Consider the following 21,638-nt stretch of genomic DNA (forward strand, 5'->3'; position numbering starts at 1 on the left):
ACATGACTTGAGCGACTGAACTGAACTGATAACTCTGTGATCCACAAAAAGTGCTGTAGTAAAGAGCAGTAGGATCACACTGATTGAAGAACCCTCTGCTTTGCCTCCAGTGAGAATGTAATTAAATGTATTCTGACTATCAAATGTTCTGGAGGCCGGAGCTGCAGCAGACTTGGCTCTGGATTGGGACTCTCTTGCTTCATTCCTCCCAGTGCTCTCACCTGTGTTAGTGGGATATAAAAGCACCCACAGCACATGGTTGTTTTAACACTGCCCGTGGAAAGGCAGTAAATATTTGTACAATTTACTCAATACGAAACTAAAATTTTGTTTATAATGAAAAAAATTCTTAAAAAAAAAAATTAGGATGCAATGAGGGTTGTTATTCTGTCGTGTTTGACTCTTTGTGGAGGGGACCTGGGGGGGCGAGGGGTGAATATCTGGGTTCCTTGTGCCCACTTCCAGTAGAAGCCAGGGAAGTGTTCCAAGGAACTAAACCTAAGCAGTGTTTTTGCCCAACTTTTGATTTCACAGATGGAGTATTGAGACCTAGGGAAATGAACTGCCTCGTTCAAAATCAAAGAGCAAATTATGCGAAAGCTAGGACTGCATCTCAGGTTTCCTTTTCTCAAAGCAGACCGTTTTTCCAACAGCAGTAAAATTGAAGTAGCATTGAGGTCTCATTACCAAAGCCTGGATTTCTTGTGAACCCTTCCCCCATTCCCCTGAGCAGTTAGCTAACTCAGACTCCTTTCTAATCTTTCCCCCCTTACAATTACTTACTGTTCATTTTCCTCTGTAGTCACATGCTGCATTGTTGTTGTATTATGTTTCCTTAGGAGTACCTCTGTCTTAGAGATTAGTCAGTGAACAGAGACACATCTTATTTATTGTGCATCACACAATACCTGACCTAAGATCTGTTAACTGCATGAACAAATCAGTATCTTATGTTTACAAAGATGGGGGTCACCATAGAAAATCATCTAACAGTTTTTCCATAAAATCAATGTTATTTTTAATCATCCACACCTCAAAGAGCTTCCTGGGCTTGAATGAAGTTTGCCATATAATTTTGCTTACAGGTTAAGAACTACTAAGCCAAGAGATTCAAATCAACAACCGAAATCTTGGCTTAGGGGGATCTTTCACTTAGAAATCTACGCATTGACAGAGAAATGAAAATACCTGCATATTCTGGATAGCATATAGTGAGAGGGCTCTTCTTGATTTTTTCTTCAAAGAGATCCTTCTTGTTCAGAAAAAGTATAATAGATGTATCTGTAAACCATTTGTTGTTACATATGCTGTCGAATAACTTCATGCTTTCATGCATTCGGTTCTGTAATAGAATACAGCCAGTGTGTTGTAAGGGAAAGATTCTGAGAAATATTACTTTTAAAAAATAATGAGTGTGTGGGGAAAAAAAAGTTTAGCAGTACAATAAAGCTTAGTCAGCCACAAAATAGATAACCTATCACAAAAATACACTTCTGCCATTTAAGAACAAGCACACGTGATGATTTTAGGTGAGACGAATATCGGCACCATTCATCACCCTTTTGCGTCCATCCAGCACTCACTGAGTGCCCGAGGCGTGTCCCTGCACTGCAGTAGCTTGTGGTTTAGAAATGCCAAGTGCAGACATCTCAGAGGAGACCTCATCATTACAGAGTGAACTGAAGTTTCCATTAAAAGGTAAGTAGAGGTTTTTAAAGATTAATAAACTGAAAAAGCTGAAATACAATTAGACCAATACCCTATATAATAGTGTATGAGGGAAGGAAACCTCCGATTCCTGTTTCCTGCCCTTCTGGTATTTGTGGTTTCAAAAAGGGCACTGATACAGAGTGCCAGAAGGACAGAAATGAATGTTGTATGTTACACCTACTGAATGGTAACTGTATATACCTTATCTTAAAAGAAAAAAGAAACTGACATTTATAGCTCTTCTATTTAAAAATATTTCCCCCAGATTAATGGTACACTGAAACACATGCGACAATTACATGACAGCAGCGAAGTATAATATAGCTCAGGGATTACTAAGCTGGCAGAAGTAAGAAATACAAGCCTTGGACTATAATGGAATTAACTTTATTTTTATTCAGTATGTAGATACCAGATCTCAGAAATGCCTAGTTAAGCATCTAGGGTTGAAGTGACATGAACTCTGTCGTCTCCTTTTCAGGAGGATCCATCAGTGCTTCTTTGCATACTAAGAGGGAAATGTACTAAACAGAAAAGTTAGAGAAAAGTGCCTGAACTTTCACACTATTCAGGCATTAGCAAGAATTTCTCAAGACTTTTTCTTAGAAAAATTCTTGGCAACAACTCCAACTCTTCCTATTCCACGTTCAATCTTTAAAAGAGGTTCTACTTGCCATTTCTTCATCTTCAGCTAGAACCAGGTCATAGTCACTCAGCGCCACACAGAAGATGATGGCGGTCACTCCTTCGAAGCAATGAATCCATTTCTTCCGCTCAGATCTCTGTCCTCCCACATCAAACATTCTGTAAAAGGGGAAATGAGTGTGACATCACCCTGAACACTAAGACACACCAAGGAGTGCTATAAAAAAATCAACACAAAAGCTCCAAATTGCATGGAGAATGTGGGATAGAAGGTAAGGAGCAAAGGACTTTAAGGGAGAAAAAGTCTGCTAGAAGGGAAGGTCTCTCACAATAAAACATAAAAAACTCGAAATACCTTAAAAAAAATACCCAAATTCATTAACGCGTGAGACCACATTAGAACAAGAACATTAAAACACACAAATGAAGGCGTTGAACTATGTGTGAACAGAGAAGTCACAGGACGCATCTAGAGATGCAGAGAAAATAGAATATATTCAATTCACCAGAGTCACAGAACGTTAGAGGCAGAGAACATGGTCCCCTTGTCCAACTACAAAATGTTTTCTCTGTGAAGCTATGTAGCAGGACTTAAATGTAAAGGAGAAACCATTAGAGGTAAGAAACGTGTCATATTTAAAGCAAGTCATATTTAAATAGTGGCAAACAGCCTGCCTAAATCAAAAAATAAAACCACGGTACAGAAGAAAGAGATGAGATAAATAGGTGGCCTATTGAATAGTGTGAATACTAGGAGTGAAAAAACTATATTTTTACACGATATGTAATAGGAGACCATTCTAAGTTGCTGTACAAGGTAGTAACACAAACTATATAAAGATAATGATGTTTTCTGATTTTCCCTCTAAGAGTATAAGTTAAGCAAAAGTTGAAATTCACACAGATTATGTTATGCAATCTAGAAATAGTTGCTTACATAATGGAAACACTATGCAAACTGGTACATTTTAAAAGGCTCCATTTATCTAGATACTGCACTAATTAAAATGGTCCCTATTTAATTCTCAGGCAAAACGAATTTTCCCAGTAGAGTAGCATTGGCCTATAAACCAAATCCAAGTGCATCAGATTTGTACTCAATATAAAAGTAACAATACTAGTTACTTTTATCATCATTTAAGTGGTATTCTATTAGTCTAGCTAGTAAACTGTTCATTAAGTTTAAGTATGCTATATAACAAAATGATTCTACTACACACTAAAATGGATAAGATATAAAATGGACAGCTGCTAATGAAGATCAAACAAGAACAAAATAAAAGAAATTAAAATGATTACCCATCTGCTAAACTGCCAAGGAACACAATTTGAAGACTGCATTACCAAAAAGATAATATATTTTAGCTAACTTCTCTGATCACATGTCATATATCACTCCATGTAAAATAACAACAGAATCCTCCCTCTCCCACATTTTCCCTCTGTTGATGGTTGGTTTATGTATCAATTTGGCTAGGCTATCATATGCAGTTACTTAATCAAACACTAATTTGGGTGCTGCTGTGAAGGCATTTTATTGTTATGGTTAGTATCTATAATCAGTTGATTTTCACTAAAGGAGTTTATCCTTGATAATGTGGGCAGACCTCATCTATTGAGTTGAAAGGCCTTAAGGGCAGAAGCTGAAGTTTCTCAGAAGAAAAAAATTCTGCCTCAATACTGCAAAATGATTATCTACCTGAGCCTGCTGCCCTGGACTGCAAAGCAACACTCACTATCAGGTAAGCCAGTTCCTTGAAATAAACAGAACCTACAGGTTGTTTCCTCTGAGAACCCTGACACATCTTTAGTACCCAGATTTGGGTAATGCAGTAAAACAAATACTCCTGTGGATGTGGCTTTGGAAGTGGGTAGTAGAGAAAGGTTGAAAGAATTTTGAATCATTTGACAGAAAAAGTCCAGAATACCTTGAAATACAGTTGGTTAGAAATACAGATATTAAAAGTGATTTTGATGAGAATTAGATTTTTCTTTTTAGCTTTCAGGAAGAGCATACTCTTGCTAAGAAACTAATTTTTAACTTCTAGTTTCAAGTACTATCAGAGAATAAATTTGTTGTTTATGCCACAAATTTGTGGTAATTTGTTACAAAAGCTTTAGGGAACTAGGTAGTATATGCCATCTTGTTTTTCTCATCATAGCAGTTACCACCCCCTGAATACTAAAATATGTATTTCATTTCCTCCCGTCCCCCAACCCTACAATGATGTAAAGACAAAGACTGTTCTGGCCTCCATTGGACAAACAAATGTAGTGCATAAGTATTTGTAGACTGTTGAATGAAAGAATGAACTGTGTCTACAGAGTATTTTAAAACACTTTTAAGCAGTAATAGAATAGCTTTTACCAATGCTATTTTTCACAGAACTAGAGCTAAAAAACTTTAAAATTTATATGGAAACACAAAAGATCCAAAATAGTCCAAGTAATCTTGAGAAGGAAAAATGAGGCTGGAGAAGTCAGTCTCCCTGACTTCAGACTATACTACAAAGCTTCAGTAATCAAAATACCATGATAGCATGATACTGGGACAAGAACAGAAATACAGATCAAGGGACTAGGTCAGAAAGCCCAGCAATAAACTCACACACCTACAGTCAGTTAATCTAAGACAAGGGAGGCAAGAAAATATAATGGAGAAAGTGGTGCTGGGAAAACTGGACAGCTACATGTAAAAGAGTGAAATTAGAGCATTCTCTAATATCATATACAAAATTAAACTCAAAATGGATCAATACAAAATTAAACTCAAAATGGATCAATAATAGACTAATTTTACCACTTTAAAGATACAGACCTTCCAGTTATGCTCTGGGAATGTTAAATATAAAAGAGCTTTAACTTGATAAGTAGTATGAATACAGAAACAATCTCTTCAATTTATGAATGAATGAGGGTCATTCATTATTGATCGTAAGTGATCCTATGGACTATAGCCTGTCAGGCTGCTCTGTCCATGGGATTCTCCAGGCAAGGATACCGAAGTGGGTAGACATTCCCTTCCCCAGAGGATTTTCCCAACCCGGGGATCAAACCTGGGTCCCCTGCATTGAGGGTGGATTCTTTACCATCTGAACCACCAGCGAAGCCTAGCATAAACAAAGAACCTTTAAGCTGGTGCTTCTCAAATGTTATGTGTGATGTTGATGCTGCTGATTTGCAGACTGGACTTTGAGAATCACTGGTCTAACTCAAGGAGCAGAAATGACTAAGAACTAATATAACAAAGGATCAGACTGTACACAGAGCATTATTCATTGTTTCACACATATATTAAAATTATCTTCAAATTCTGAATTTCTATTTAACCCAAAACAAAAAAAGATTATAATACGTTCTCTTTCATATGAAGAGACTGTTGACTAGTATTAAACAGGGAGTGAAATTGAGTTTTCTTAGATTTCTTTCTTTAGGGGAGCAGGGGGAGGGAGGAAGATGGAAGGGAATGTATTGGAGATCCTGAACTATGCTGACTTAGTCTCAAGACTTACTTGATATCACTGTGACCAAGACTGGGACAATGCTAATTGACTATACATGAATACTACCCCATAGATGACTTTCCACTCCAAAACCAACTGCACATTTACATTACTATAAAAAAGGAATAGAAACATATTACAATGATAAAGCATCCCTTCTATTAGAAAATTCTATTTTCAGCAAAAATATAACAAAATACCAATAAAACTGTTGATTCTTTAAAGCAAAATAACCCTCATAGACACTCTCCATAGATGCCTGGTCACAGAGGTGATAGTATATATTCCTAAGTTATAATGCTTTGTTACCTCATTTTAAATTTGTTAATTCCCATACCACAAAACAAGTGAAACTAAAATTTTGTATTGGCAGTTAAAAAATTGGACAATGAATTTATACCACACAACACACAAAATAATAAAACACACTCAGGAGTTTCCAGTAGAATTGTTCTAAGCACATTTTTGTCTTCATTCTTCTGAGACTCTCTTAAATATATAAAAAGCATACTTGGAACCATATGTTAGCAATGATAGTAATTTAACAATTCAAATCCAAAATAAGACAAAGTTTATTTGAAGTTCCTGACAGACCTATGTTTAAGTCAGCAAATGAAAACAGTAACTAAGAACATCCAGTGAAACTTTACGTCACTCAAGACTAAACAGAGCAAAGTAAGTGGACTTCCTGGAAGGATCATGATAACAGACAACCTACCTGACGTTGAAATGACAACTTCGGGAGATCTAGGCTGGAAGTGATGAGTATGGTCTGGAAGTAAATGTTTATAGTGCATCTACCCAAGAACGTGACTGAATTTGACACAAACTGCCTGAAGCACCAAATAATTGACGTAATATTTACCTTTGCCATTTCCCTTCATTTACAAAGCTGTCACCTCTATGTTTCCTTTTACAGATAATAACCCATTTTATGTATAAACCTCTGACACTGGGCAAGATTGGAACCATCTATTAAGAATCTTAAACACATTTGCCCTTAACCTAACAAGGGCAGGTCCAGAATCCTTATTTGGTAACCTTAACCCCGTGCACTTTTTCCTCAGATTTCACAGTTAGAATAAAGTGATGATCTGAACATAATTTAAGATTGCTACCAAATATGGTCATAAAGCAAGGTTAAAAAAATTGTTTTTTTAAATCAGAATTTAAGGTGTAGTAGGATTAAAAAAAATGCAATAAACCTTACAAGTCAAACACTGAATGTCCTTATACTTAAAATCATTTCATAATTTTTAAATCAATCCAGCAGTAGTAATCAAGTAAAACAAATCAGATGATCTAAAATAATGCTATTTTAATATTCCTAAGTTCTACAAATAGTAAGCAAACTAAAAGAAGGCAAATGATTTCAGTAAATAAAAGATAATACCAGCAGGGAGAGGAGAAAAAAATTACAAGCAAATGCAAAACAGTACCATATTATAGTACCAAAAGTTACATGCTCAGAAAAACTAATTATGATCTGTATCTCTGTTTAAGAAAGCAAGGCAGTGTTCGTTTCTGAGAGGGAAGCTGCCATGGAAAACTGAAATTAAATTTTAATTTCCTGGAAAACTGAATTGCATGAATCACTGAATGTGGGATAATGTAGAGATGAATGCTAGTAACAGATGTATTATATTTAAAATACTTATGGAGAGACTCAGAGGTATAGTTGCATATTTAGCTGTGGTCCCCACTGTGTGTAATACTGAGCTTCTCTGAGGTGAGCTGATGAATATTTGTTTTTAATCTGACTAGAAACCTCTTTTTAAGATGGTTTCAGAAATTCTGATTTATTATCATACTGTTTCAGAGCACTGGAATTAACTGAAACAAAATTCAGCAGTTTTTCTCACATTTTGTTTTTCTTTTTTCAATAAGTAACAATTTTCAACGTTTAACTGAACTTCCCTGAACTTGGTTCATTATAAAATGAGCGACCAAGACAACATGGACTTCAGGATCCCTTTCATTCTAGAGGCTACCATTCAATGCTTCTCTGTTCAGACCTCAATAACTTATAGTTCACTGTAAGTTAAATGAGCATTCTTCATCAGGAAATAGCAGAAATGTAAGTGTGCATGAAAATCTTTGTGAAAAATTTTAAAAAGTAGCTTTTAAAAACATTTCCATAAATCAGCATATATTCTATCAGTAAAACCTAAAAATAGATGGCAACACTTTTCCAAAATATACAGTATTAGAGCATTAGTTTCTATTTAAAAATAAAAACCAAAATCTATTTTTATTTAAGCCACTGTGAAAAATACAGGCAAAAGAAATCTGCATGGTTATTTTTTCTTAAATAAAAATATCCCACTTTGGACCTGAAAAACATTTTTGTAATTTCCAACTCTAAAAAATTTTTAACTTTCTTATACCTTGTTCCCTTAAACATTTTATTTTGTATTATATATCTGAATTCATATATCATATGCTTTGAAGCTACTCACTTAAAATGAAGATCTTTGAAAGTAAAATGGGTCTCAACAATTCCTGTGGTTTTCACTCGAGTTCTGAGAACATCTTGTTGAGTTGGAATATAATTTGGTTGTGCAATTCTGTCCAAATCATTCAAATAGCTGAAAAATAAACAATATGCTAACAGTTAACATTATCAATAAAGATCATCTAAATCAGTAAAACATTGTGATGCATGCAGTACTACAGATTACTGCAAGTTTTTACATTTCTGTATAATGATGTAATTTGACCAGTTTAAATCTGTATCTTACACAACTCTCTCTGAAATGAAAATGTTTATACTTCTCCAGCCACAAAACTCCATAAGCACCCAAACTCACTGCAAGCCATGAACTTGTCTCTAAAAACTCTTTATTACATTTTTTTGATGTAGCACTGTGTTTATTTTCTAGACATTTCTTTTTTCTTGAGTAATTGCAGAAAGCCTTCCTTTTTGAGAAAGTAGTGAGGAAACCCCTGGCCAAAGGCTGAATTCAGTGTTGTTCCTTTTCAACTAGCCTTAAGTTATACACAGGAAAACACTACACATGCTCCTGTACTCTACATTTTACTGGCTCTATGAATCAACATTCATATTGTATTTCTGATTTCAGCCACTCATTCAACTCTCTCTGCCAATAATGCAAAATATGTTGTGCTATAAAAATGTAGTGGTATCATATTATGCAATTCTTTTGTGTCTAATTATGTAGTAGAATCAATAATGTTACATACAGTACAGGTATAGAGAGATTAAGGTGAATCTGAGTAGTTAAGAAGAGGGCTTATTGGAAAGTGAGGTGAGAAGTGCAACAGAAATCTGAAAGGTGCATGGATAAAAGGGAATGTTATTCACATCAGAAAAAGTATAGTAAGGAGGTAGGAACAGTCACATCTTGTATCTTAGAACATAAGTCCACTAGTAGGCTATGCATGGAATTAATTCTAAAGTCATCTGAATATGGGGAGCATGACTGCAGTGTTTTCTAATAGAGTGAACAGTTCAAGATAATTTAGAAGATACATCGGGGTTCATTACAGAAGCATAACTTCTGCAACTTTAATTGATGTTGCCCTCTCCAAGTATTCTTTAGCCATTTAGAATGGGGTCTTATCCACAAAAGGAGCTCAATAAATATATGATTTGTGGAGACGGAATTGGAAAGCCATCTGCTGAATTAGTAATCAAAATGTTATAGACAATTAAGTATATGTATGTGATGTTGATACTAGAATACGCAGAGATGATAGTTTATCTGTATTTTAAATAACATTTAAACAATATTTTAAACAACAACTGCATTGTTGATAATCTCCTATTTATCTGTTTTTAGTTCCACATATATTAAAGCTCGCTTTACTGTAATAAAATCTGACTTAAAATAGGCCATGACAAGAGTTTACTAACTGTCCCTTTGAAATAATGAGTTGTTCTTATTTAAAATATGTTCTGATTACTCATATAAACATTTATTTGCTTAAAACTGCCATAGTTCTATTAGCCTTTAAAAATAACGCACATTTATAACTCAACAAGACAAAAAAGAAAAACGGGCACTGTGAAAAAACTCCTATTGTTTTAAAAGATCACAAATTTTTCACAGATTGATGGTTAGATGGTCTTACGGGGCAACTTGGCAGCACCCTCTATCTACAGTCAAGAATTCAGAAATCAAGATGCCTTATAACTACCAAGGAGAATAATGAGTTTCATGACTTCCTTCATTCTTGAAAAATGGCTCCATTTTTGCCATCTTAAGATCAGAACTATTAGTAATGAAATAATGGAGAACCAAAGTGACTCCAAGCACTGTGCACAGGACAAGGGGGTCTGGGCAAATACACTTGGTGGGAAGTGGGGTGTCCTTCCAGGAAGATAGCGGGAAATGAACTTTAATCTACTGTCCCTGAGAAGCACCCCTTAATTATTCAAATAGCTCCTCTTGCTGGGCTCAGCTCAGAGCAAGTTACTCACCGTAAGTAATTTCCACTTTGATCTTTCTGCAGGTTCTGGTGGTGCCAAAGCAAGTACTGTGGACCAAGAGTTGTGTTTCGCACTAAGAAAATGTTTTTCTAATTTTATCTTCTAGCTTCTGGAAAGTCTGGTTTATTAATATAAGGGCATACTGTGTGATGACCATGTATCGGGCAATGGAGATAGAACACTGGGCAAAAACAGACCTTACCAAGTTTACAGTTTAGTGGCAGAGATTAAAAAAAAAAGAATCAAATAGTCCTCAATGTTAAGTATAAATAATATTACCTAAAAATACATGTAAATCTGTGAGTTCTAGGGAAAAAAAAAATACCTCAGATCATGAGTACACAACACAGAGACAAAGGCCTACCCACTGAGTCAAAGAATATTTCCTTGTAAAAAGTAAGGACACCAGATGGAGAGATGAGCTACATGTCGATAAGATGTTATACACTTGTAATAATACATATGGCTTGTACACTTGTAAAACACTAAAAATACATGTTAAAAAATATAGCATTATAAAAATTATGACAGGTTATACAATATCTTGTATTACTTCTTCACTCACACTACATCATTAACGTAATGCCGAGTACACTGACGTGCAACGCATGACAATACTATAATTAGGTTCTCAGCAGGCACACCCATTTGTTTTTTCACTGTGGCAAAGTATGTATGTTTACCTAATCTTCACTTGTATCCCTGAGAACCAAGAGCTATGTCAAGAAAACTAACTTTGGAAAATAAAATAAGCGTAAGGCACTTGTTTCTACTCAGAGTATCATCTTTGACATTGCTGAGTATGTGTGCCAAATAATGGAAATAAATTCTTGATATTTTTTTTCCTATGCAGATCACCAAACAGAAAACTTCTGGACTAGGTTTTATCAAAACACATTATAGACTTTCTGAGGCCACCACCTAGAAAATTGGGGCAAATTTTTCTTCTAAAAACTGCAGTTCGATATCTATTAATATAAACAATGTCTAATGCAACACAGTACATATACTTGAAAATTGTCAAGTTTACAGCTCCTTTATTTTCATCAATGAGACTATCTTGATGGTATCACTCTACACCCCTTCAAACAGGGTGCCTGTGACTCAAGGTGCCTGTCACTGGACAAGTGACTTCTCAGGCACGTTAGTAAATGAAGAGCACTCACATTAGCTACCCTCCCCTTTGGCTGGTCCCAGGGAAACTAGAAGTCCACCCAAATTCAGAGTAAACTTTGGGAAATCCCAAATACTTTCTTGGAAGTATACTGGAAACAGTTCCATGCTGCATGATTAGAGTTACATAAACATGAGTCCCCTGAGACAATTTTTGAACACAAAAGAAATACGAGCCTTGCTACCTGCAAACACACACACACACAGACAGAAAAAGTGTTCAAATACTGTCATCCTGAATACCTTGAGTTGTACAAGAATGTGTCAGCCAATTCTGCATTAAATGACTTGGAGGTATATTTGACTTGCAAGTGACTATTCATGATCATGAAGTTATGATTACTTACTATGCTGCAGAATCATTAAGCTGGTACTCTCGGGATCTGTTGAAGCAGGCTTGTACACCACTGTCTTTCCACAGTCTCTTTATAACTCCAGCAAGTTCTGCAGTCATAAAACCTTCCTCAGCAGCGCCAGCAAGCACAAAGAGTTGGCGGGCATCATCCTGAACATCCAAAGGCCATTTTTATTTAAAAAGTTAAAAGACACTACAGATAAAATACATTGTCGATTACAAAAGGTAAAATCGTGAATTTCCTTTATGTTGTCTATTGGTTTCATAACTTGGATTTCCCTAAAATACCACTTTAAAAACTGGCTTAATCAAAAAAGCACAATCTTAAGTCATGTGTCCATGTTTTATGATATTAGTAACAGTTATCAAGACACCAGAAAGGTGAAACAATGACGAGACATCTCATGAGGGAATATATTAACCAACTACCCACTGATGGTCAGCTGTGCATGGAAGATGATCACTTGTGACCAAACAGAAGATTGTATTCTTTGCCTCCCATCACCAAATGTTTTCTAATCTAAAAAACACAGACACCATTAGAAGTTATTTTCAGAACTGAATTGTCAGCTCTGTGATATACTTTATAGAGGCATAATAAACTCAGATAAGGAAGAAGTCAATGTGGAATAAAGCAAGAATAGCTCCACAGAACAGTCTGAGGTTTCAGAAGACCTTAAAGTATGTAGACACTAACATCAGTGGGTCCAGAAGTGGGGATAGGTGTTTGCTAATCCAAGCATAGGAAACAAACACAGCTCTGAAGTATAAATAACTCAAGATGCATGCAGAAGATAGCATGCAAAAGTTTTTAAACGGAGGAATACTGCACGTAAAATCAAATTCTCCTTAAGTGTTGAGCCTACAATGCATGTATGCTAAGTCGCTTCAGTCGTGTCCAACCCTGCAACCCCATGGACCAAAGCCCACCAGGCTCCTCTATCCATGGGATTCTCCAGGCAAGAATACTGGAGTGGGTGGCCATACCCTCCTCCAGGGGATCTTCCCAACCCAGGGATCAAACCCCCATCTCTTATCTGTTCTACATTGACAGGCAGGTGACTAGCACCACGTGGGAAGCCCAGAGTCTACAATAGTTACAGTTATTCTGATCTATAGGTAATAAAACCCACTAAGTCAGTGTTGTCCAAGAGATTTAAGCCACTGATGGAATTCTAAATTTTCTAACAGCACATTTTAAAAAGTGTAAAAAAAAAAGTAAAATTCATTTTCACAATATTTTATATCACCTGTATATAAAATATATTTCAACATTTAACCAATATAAACTTAGATATTTAGTCTTTGAAACTTGGTATTTCTTTTATACAGACAGCACATCCCAATTCTGATCAGGCACATTTCACATAATAGCCACATACAGGTAGTAGCAACAGTGCTCTACAACACAACTCTAGTCTTCGGGTAATAACATGGTTAATACAAAATAAGGGAGATGTGAGGTTACCATCGTCACAAAGATTCTTTCTTGCGCTGGGATTTGCAGCTTATGTTAACTGGGTAGACCATTCTTAACTTTTCTCTAGGGGCATCTTTTCAGCCTGGTGTAGTAGCTCTTTATGAAGTGATGGCACATCTTAGGATACCGAGTACAGAAGGGAAGCATTTGGTGACACAGGCTAGCAGTGGGTACCAGCTGACAATATGAATTCATTCTACTGCCAATTTGTGAAACATTTTCTTTTCAGATGGAACCCATCATGAGAAATAATTAAGTCACTCAGCATGGGAACATATTATTCAAGCATATGTTTCCCTTTTTAGTACATCACAAGAGAACTGCATGCAAGCAAGTAACATGTGTACAAGATCCTAATAAACTCCAACAAAACACGATTTCAAGTTGTTCTTAGCATGATTTACCTTATTCCAGAAAATAGTTACTCAGTTTTCCAAATAATGACTTACATATAAGAAATTTCTAAATTTGGCCATTTTTATTTTTAACTAAGTGACATCAAACATACTTTTCTCTATCCATTTTAGAAAAGTGCATTTCACTTAAGTGAGCTTTCATTATGATGTATTTATTCAATTTCCATAAAATTTTTTGATAGAAAAGACTAATGCCCACTGGTATGGGTCATAAGATCACATTCTCTTCAAACTTACCAGACAAGAAGCCTGAAGAAAAGACTTGGAAACTGTGGAAACTCTACTTATAAACTGTATTCTCTCTGTAGCATTCAAAAATGTCTCCTCTTCACAAAAATGTTAAGAAGTCTCTTTTCCTTAATAAATAAATTGGAATACTCCCACATCATTAGCAAGATATTCAGATGTCTATAGATGAGCTTTAAGGAATAAATATAAGCTGGAAGGTACTTTTAAAATTATTCTAACTTTAGGTTTTATATAAAAAGAATCTGATGCACACAAAGATTGTGCAATTTATTTGGAGTTCCACAGGTAATTAGTCACGTCACCCAGTCACACGTATTAGTCAACAGTTACTAAGTAGCCACTGCCTAAGACAAGACAAATTTGAAAATTGCAGAATGACAACAGTTCTGTCTTATCATGAACTGAAGTTTTTTCAAGATTCATGTAAAATGTTATTTAAGAATATTTAGGGCTTCCCTGTAGCTCAGATGGTAAAGAATCAGCCTGCAATGCAGGAGACCAGGTTTGATCCCCAGGTAGGGAAGATTCCCTGGAGAAAGGCATGGCAACCCACTCCAGTATTCTTGCCTGGAGAATTCCATGGACAGAGGAGCCTGGCGGGCTACAGTCCATGGTGTTGCAAAGAGTCGAACACAACTAAGGTAGTGACACTACTACTACTAAGAACATTTAAGAAAGAAAAACTTAAGTGTACCAAAACAGTGTGACACAGTGTAGAAAATTGATAGGTATTACTGAAGGGCTATAGGTAAGTAAAACAGCTTACAAGAACTCTTGTTTGTGAGTTAAGAAGAAATTTGCTTATCAGGCAATTACTTGCAAGTATCAAGAAAAAAAATGTGTGAATGTAGCCAAGTTAGTATGTTTTTCAATGACTAAGAACTAAATGAAAATAAGGTGGTTTGAAGAATGGAAGTTCTAGTTCATACAAACTGGGCGTTTGGGGAACTCAGAAAAGAGGTAAGAAATGCTATCTGCTATCATGTCAAGAGACACATAATAGCCTCTTTTCCCACAATGATGATGAGGGAGCACCTGTTACTCAGTGACAATACATTTTATTTGAAGCTTTCGCCTACTTCATGAGGATTATGAGAAAGTACTTTGAGGCTGATGATGGCTATCGTCTGATTTCTGATATATCAAGGTTCATTAAAGGGAAGAAGAAGTAGACTTTGTGCTTAGACACAGAGCAGAAAAAAGAATTCTTAGGGCAAAAAAGAGCAGATTTCAATTCAATAAAAACACTTTTTAACAACCAAAGCCACCTAAAAAACAAAAAAAGGAGGGAGAGTGAGAGACTGAAATTTTAAGCAAAGGCTACATGATTATTTATTGTGATCTAGCAGACAGAATTTATGAATCAGATGAGTTTAAATAGAAATCATCAGAAAGCCCTTCTACAATAGAGGCTAAATAATATGCTCAAGGAGTGTAAATAATTGTGATACCTTCAAATTTTTGGCTGCAGGGAAAATATCAATATATTGATGTTATGACTGATATACACATAGAAATCCTTTGTTTCAATGATTTTGAATAATTATTTTCATTAATAATATTAGTTGACAATACTGAACACCACATACAATGAGAAATGTTTCCTATATTTAATCTACCACATTTCTATAGCATACAATCACTCCTATAAATTTAAGACGACTATACGGCTTTTACCAAAGTTAGTGTACTCAATAGGAAATACTGAGAATGTTAGTGAAGTCACCTCTCCACAGCTCCTGGTGCTAATCCCAGACATTAAAGAATTGCTTTGATTAAAAAATAAACATAAAAAATTTTTTTCTCTAAAAACAGAAATATAACTAAAGTAAAAGTGACTGAGACAAGGAAATGGGGGGGTGCTAAAAATAAAATAATCTAATTTTAAATTGCAGATGGAAAAATGACTAAATTGCAGTAAGCGTGAGCTTCATTATGTCAAAAAGAGAAATTACAATATATTACACAAATGTAACATGTATTTATTAATCTTATAAATGTATGTATTTTAAAATATCAAATCAATAAAATAAATATTTAAGTGTTCTTTGTATGGACAATAGAACCTATTGTTAAAAGATACAGGTAAATATGTAATGAATAATACATGAATTGAGTAAAGTAGAAAAATACTGTGCTGGAGGGACATAATATATTTCAAATCAAGGTTAGTATCACTTTCCACATATATAAATCATTATTCCTCAGAAACAAAAACAATGTAACTTCTTCATCTTAGTTCTCAAATATAAACCAGACTACTACTATAAATAATTCAAACACTGATCTGGGAAAATAACAAGTAGAAATAACTAGAAACATTTTGAAAAAGAATACTGGGGACAGAGGGCTGAAATTATCAGATGTTAAAAGTCTACAATATGTAGAACATCTGGTATTAAGATCAATGGGGGTGGGGTGTCCCAAATCTGAACTTATATGATAAAGGTGGCAAGATAAATCAGGAAAGAATACAGTTACTTAAAAAACACTTGTGAATATTTAGATAGCCATTTGAAGAGGAAAAAAATAGTGTAGATCCTTATTCCATGCATACAGCAAAGTTTCACAGGGATTTGAGGATCTAGCATAGAAACAATGCTGAAATTCACTCCCTAAAAAAACTCTTAAAATATCATAAATATTCAGTAAATCTTTGGTTGAGAAGACTATCTAAATTTAAACATAATGGAATAAATAATAGGGGAATTTGTTTTTTTAATGAAAACCTAAGATGAAAGGCAGTTAGCCAAATGTGAGAGAACGTATGCATTAGTGGACAAAGAGTTACTATATATGTACATTTGTTGTTGTTTACTGGCTAAGTTGTGTCCATTCTTTGTGACCCCATGGACTGTAGCCCGCCAGGCCCCTCTCTTCATGGGATTTCCCAGGCAAGAATACTGGAGTAGGTTGCCATTTCCTTCTCCATGGAACCTTCCAGACCCAGGGTCTGAACCCACGTCTCCTGCTTAGCAAGGCAGCGTCTTTACCAATGAGCCACCTGGGAAGCCCATATATATACAAACAAGCAAAGATATTAATCAAAACACCAAGACTCTAATCAATAAATGAATACAGGATAAAATAGGTGACAAACATAGAGAAAAAGAGTCAATGAAGGTATGGAAAAATGCATAGTTGTATTAAAAAATTGAAAATGCAAATTAAATTGAAATAAGACTTAAATTAGCCAATATTTTTAAAATTTAAGACTGCAAGATTTTGGCTAGTGACACTGCTAAGAAACAGCGCTGCTGCTAGGAAAGTACATTGATACAGCCTTTCTCAAAAGCAATCTGGCAAATTTGGCAGACAGATATAATGTAACTAACTAATGAAATAAATTTAAAAATCAGAGGAAGAAAAAAGTGGCCATAGTACAGGAGCCCACTCCAGTATTCTTGCCTGGAGAATCCCAGGGACAGAGAAGCCTGGTGGGCTGCTGTCTATGGGGTCGCACAGAGTCGAACACGACTGAAGCGACTTAGCAGCCACAGCAGCAGCAGTGAAGGAGCATACTGAGGTTTGGGGGAGAAAGGGAGCTTAAGTCAATTCGAGGCAAGGTTTTCTGTTCCTTACAGCCCAGCTTATTCTAAGGAAGTACTTCTCAAGCTTTCTTGGATGAAAGATCAGCCCTGTGTTTTATCTTGTTTCTAATCTTTTAATACTAATACTATTGGAAATTAATTAAATGACATAATACATTTTTTTTAACTATAAGAGTTAACATATAAATTACTATGTCAATTGCTTCAAGTCTGTCTAATCACTTCCTCTACCTCTGTGCTCACCTGTGTACATGCTTGTGTGGAGTGCCTAAGACATGTTTATAGGCCCCTATTCAAGGCTTCCCTAACTGTACATTATTAACAACAAAATAATCTAATTTATCAGTATTGTCATCCATAGATTGACTAAACTCATTATGAGAGTTCTGAAAGTATATTAGGCACAAAAATTTGATTGCTCTATGCCAGCCTTGAAAACAATTTTGTTTTCTCTCATTTTAAATAACTAATGTGTAATCTGCTTTGCAAATTCACTAGCTGCCAAATATGAAGCAAACCACAGAAAGTTAGTCGCCATCTTTTAAAATTTAAAATACATTTTGTCATCAGTTCTCACTCACCCAGTTAGCCTACATATTAAAATATAATTCCAGTTAAGATACTGATAGGCTTTTTTGTTTGTTTCGTTTCAATAGGGATGTGGGGAATTACAATGATTCCTGAGTTCATCTGAAAGGGAAACGGATAGTAGCCTTGATATTTTGGTTAAAAAATATTGGAATGTATGCACTTACCCTAGCAGATACCAATGTCCTATGAATCAAGAGAAACTAAATGTTACTCTGACAAAAATTATAATAGTAGTGTAGTCATTACAAATGAAAGTAGCAGTAATAAACATTTATTGAAATCTCTTATGACCAAGGCATGTGGTAAAGTCTTGTCATTATTCCTCACAACCCTAAAAGGTAGATGTTAGTATTATTTCCATCTTACGATGAAAAGAAGTGACTGAGCTGGGGAAAAAAGAATACCTCAGTGAGAAAAAAAAACTGGAGTCCAAAAGCACTCAATATAATGCTAAGGGTAGCATTTTCAAGTCACTCAGGAATGGAGTATTTAATGCATGGTTTTAAGGCAAGAGATGATCAGATTATAAAACATACTTAGATTCCACCTAGCAGGAGACACAAATAACATTTCCAGGTGAGTGGACATGTTCTTCTAGAAAAAGAAGATATTTTTTAAAAAATAATTTTAAGATGAAGAACATCTAAAGGCACAAAACACATAAGTCAGAACTGACTGAAGAAAATGAGCACTTCTAATGTAAGAAAAATAATGTTTTAAAACAATAAAAGAAATAAAAATAAGAATAAAAATATTTGCAAAGCATCAAGAAGTAATATCCCTAATATTCTAAGTGACTCAATGTGAAAAAGGACAAGGTATTAAACAGAACTGAGTAAAGACTACTAAGAGGAGTCCAAATACTAAGCTCAGTACTAAGAAGAGATACAAAACGAAAGATTCTCAACCTCAGTAAAACTCAAGAAAATAAAAACTAGTAAAGAAAAAAAGAGTAATTTTTCACTAAGATATTAACAAATTCTGCACAATCCCTGGTGGTCAGTCCAGTGGCTAAGATTCCTTGCTCCTAAAGAAGGGGGCTTGGGTTTGATCCCGTAGTCCATGGGGTCGCTAAGAGTAGGACACGACTGAGCGACTTCACTTTCACTTTTCCTTTCATGCACTGGGGAAGGAAATGGCAACCCACTCCAGTGTTTTTGCCTGGAGAATCCCAGGGACAGGGGAGCCTGGTGGGCTGCCGTCCATGGGGTCACACAGAGTCAGACACGACTGAAGCCACTTAGCAGCAGCAGGGAGCTAGATCCCACATGCTACAACTAAAAACCCAGTAAATCCAAATAAACGTACAAAAAGTATTAAATAATTCACATGTTGACCTATCTAAGTTAATGAGACTGAGTTGACACTGATGCACAGTTGCTAGAAGAGATTATTCACTTTGTGTTTTTTCTGAGAACATAAAAAACTTTAGTACCTTCACACTTAAATATCTGGTTATCCTTCAACTTAATGCTAACACTTCCAAAATTGATATCTTAGAAAAAGAAATATATTCAGCCTTTCACTATACTGTTTCTTCTTTCTAGAATGCTTTTTTCTCTTGTTTTGCTCTAGAAAAGTCTTAACACATGTTCCAATTATCAAGCTCAAAGTCCAAGCCGTCTTTAATTCATCTTTGTATTCCTGAGCACAATTTCCAGAGCCTCACAGTCTTTTAAAATTTGCATAGAGGCAAGGCTGCAAAGACATGGAGTAGACCAATCAGAACCAATGAGACAGCCTGAAGACTTGTGTGAAAGAGTAACAATGGCTAACATTAGCAGAGGTAACAGTCTGAAGGAAGGAAGAAAATAAGTTACTAGGATACAGCTAGAGAGTCTAGAAAGAATCGGTAAAACTAGCACCGATGAAACAAAAATGACCACAGCAGGCCCCATAGATTCCAAAGCATCAGAAAACCAGTTTAAAAAAAACCACCTTGTGTGAGAGAGCAGTTATTCCCAGTCAGTCCTGAAAAAAAGTCTCTGAAAGTTGCTCAGTCGTGTCCAACTCTTTGCCACCCCATGGACTATATATATAATCCATTGAATTCTCCAGGCCAGAATACTGGAGTGGGTAGCCCATCCCGGATCTTCCCAACCCAGGGATTGAACCCAGGTCTCCTGCACTACAGGCTGATTTTTTATCAGCTGAGCCACCAAGGAAGCCCAGTCAGTTCTGAAACTAAGCCCAAATCTGTCCCCAAAGGACAGAAAATGAAAATACTTCTTGAGAGAAAAATATGAAAATAAAAAGACCCCCATAAAAAAGCAGCTTGCATTGACTCTTCATTACCTTACACAATGGAGGCTACAAAACCTTTCTCTTTAATAATCACATGTAACATCTGAATGCATAATACTGTACATGTGAATTGGAATTAATGTAAAGTACAATCTATTCAATTCTTTATCTTAGGGTAGCTCTCTTGTGTATGACTAAGAGCTCAAAAACATTTCCTGAATGAATAATGATAAATGAATAAGTCACAGCCTGAATGGATAGGAGATAAGGCAAAAACTGTCTGGATATGATCAAATGCTGTTTCAGAAAAGATAAGTTAGAAGAATGCTATGAATTATTATTAAAAATGATCCTGAAGTCTTTGAAAATTTTAATTCATTACACTAAAGCTTTTAATCTTTATTTAAAAAGAAAAACTTAGTAAATTAATATGCCCCACAAATTATAAAGAAATTTTAGTGACTTATTATACAAAATAAACAAATTTTTACAGATTTCCCCAATATATATTTTCTAATGCTGCTTTCATTCATTTTTTTTCCCTATTAAGTACAAATTGAGCCTGTATATAAAATTAAAAACCTGGCAGACCAAAGAAGACAAAAAGTTATGGGTTCTATACAAAAAAGTCTTTATAGTATTATTAGGGAGATAACACACCTACTGAACACATAAAAATTAAAAGGAACTATAAAAGGGGGTGGTAGTAGTAACAGTAGTAATAATATACATCTACTTTGTACCAAAATATTAAAAATTAATCTAGAGATTCACTTAAAGGTTTCTGGAAACATCAAATTTTACCATTTTATTAAAAAAAAGAATCAGTGAAGAATAAACCATATACAAATAAAAAAAAACTTGAAGCAGATTAAGCAAGCAACCCAGGACTGGGGAGAAAACAGGAAAACGTAATATATGGGCCAGGCTGGGGCTGTTTCCAATCAAACTGGGAACAAGTTAGATACTGGGTCACATAAGGAAGCAGAGGCACGCTGCCTTGCTTACCACCGTGTGGCAATCTTTCCTATCATGCAATGTCCTGGGTTCCAGTCTCTTTACTGCTAAAACGAAGGGGTGGAACTAGCCTGTCTCCTGAGGTCCTTGTCCTTCTAGCTCTGAAATTCTGAAAGATGTTTTCTAATAGCCAGTATTTTCTGATTCCAAAGACAAGCAAACTGTATACTGTTTTCATCATCTGAGACTAGACTGCTTTTTAGTCTGGGCATGAACACAAATATTTAGATCATTTCAGTATTCCAAATCAT

General features: G+C 35.4%; 1 protein-coding gene across 4 annotated transcripts in view; it reads right to left on the bottom strand.

Moving 5' to 3' along the window:
• The window catches only part of GNAI1 (G protein subunit alpha i1), a 727,470-nt gene that overhangs the window by 13,549 nt on the left and 692,283 nt on the right, over nt 1–21,638 (bottom strand). For 2 of the 4 annotated variants that reach the window (XR_014067210.1, XR_014067209.1), the window contains 4 exons: nt 11,832–11,989; nt 8,318–8,446; nt 2,381–2,514; nt 1,189–1,342 (listed from right to left, as the gene is read on the bottom strand). Coding sequence is in view for 2 of the 4 variants with exons in the window: in XM_081535819.1 (XP_081391945.1) it covers nt 1,189–1,342; nt 2,385–2,514; nt 8,318–8,446; nt 11,832–11,989 (571 nt within the window). In the remaining 2 variants the exon portion in view is untranslated. The remainder of the gene's footprint in view (nt 1–1,188; nt 1,343–2,380; nt 2,515–8,317; nt 8,447–11,831; nt 11,990–21,638) is intronic. The other 2 variants (XM_081535819.1, XM_081535818.1) reach the window with 1 other exon arrangement.

This window comes from Giraffa tippelskirchi, chromosome 10 (genome assembly GCF_054371585.1).
Source record: "Giraffa tippelskirchi isolate mGirTip1 chromosome 10, T2T-mGirTip1v1.2.pri, whole genome shotgun sequence".
In the NCBI taxonomy this organism is placed as follows: domain Eukaryota; kingdom Metazoa; phylum Chordata; class Mammalia; order Artiodactyla; family Giraffidae; genus Giraffa; species Giraffa tippelskirchi.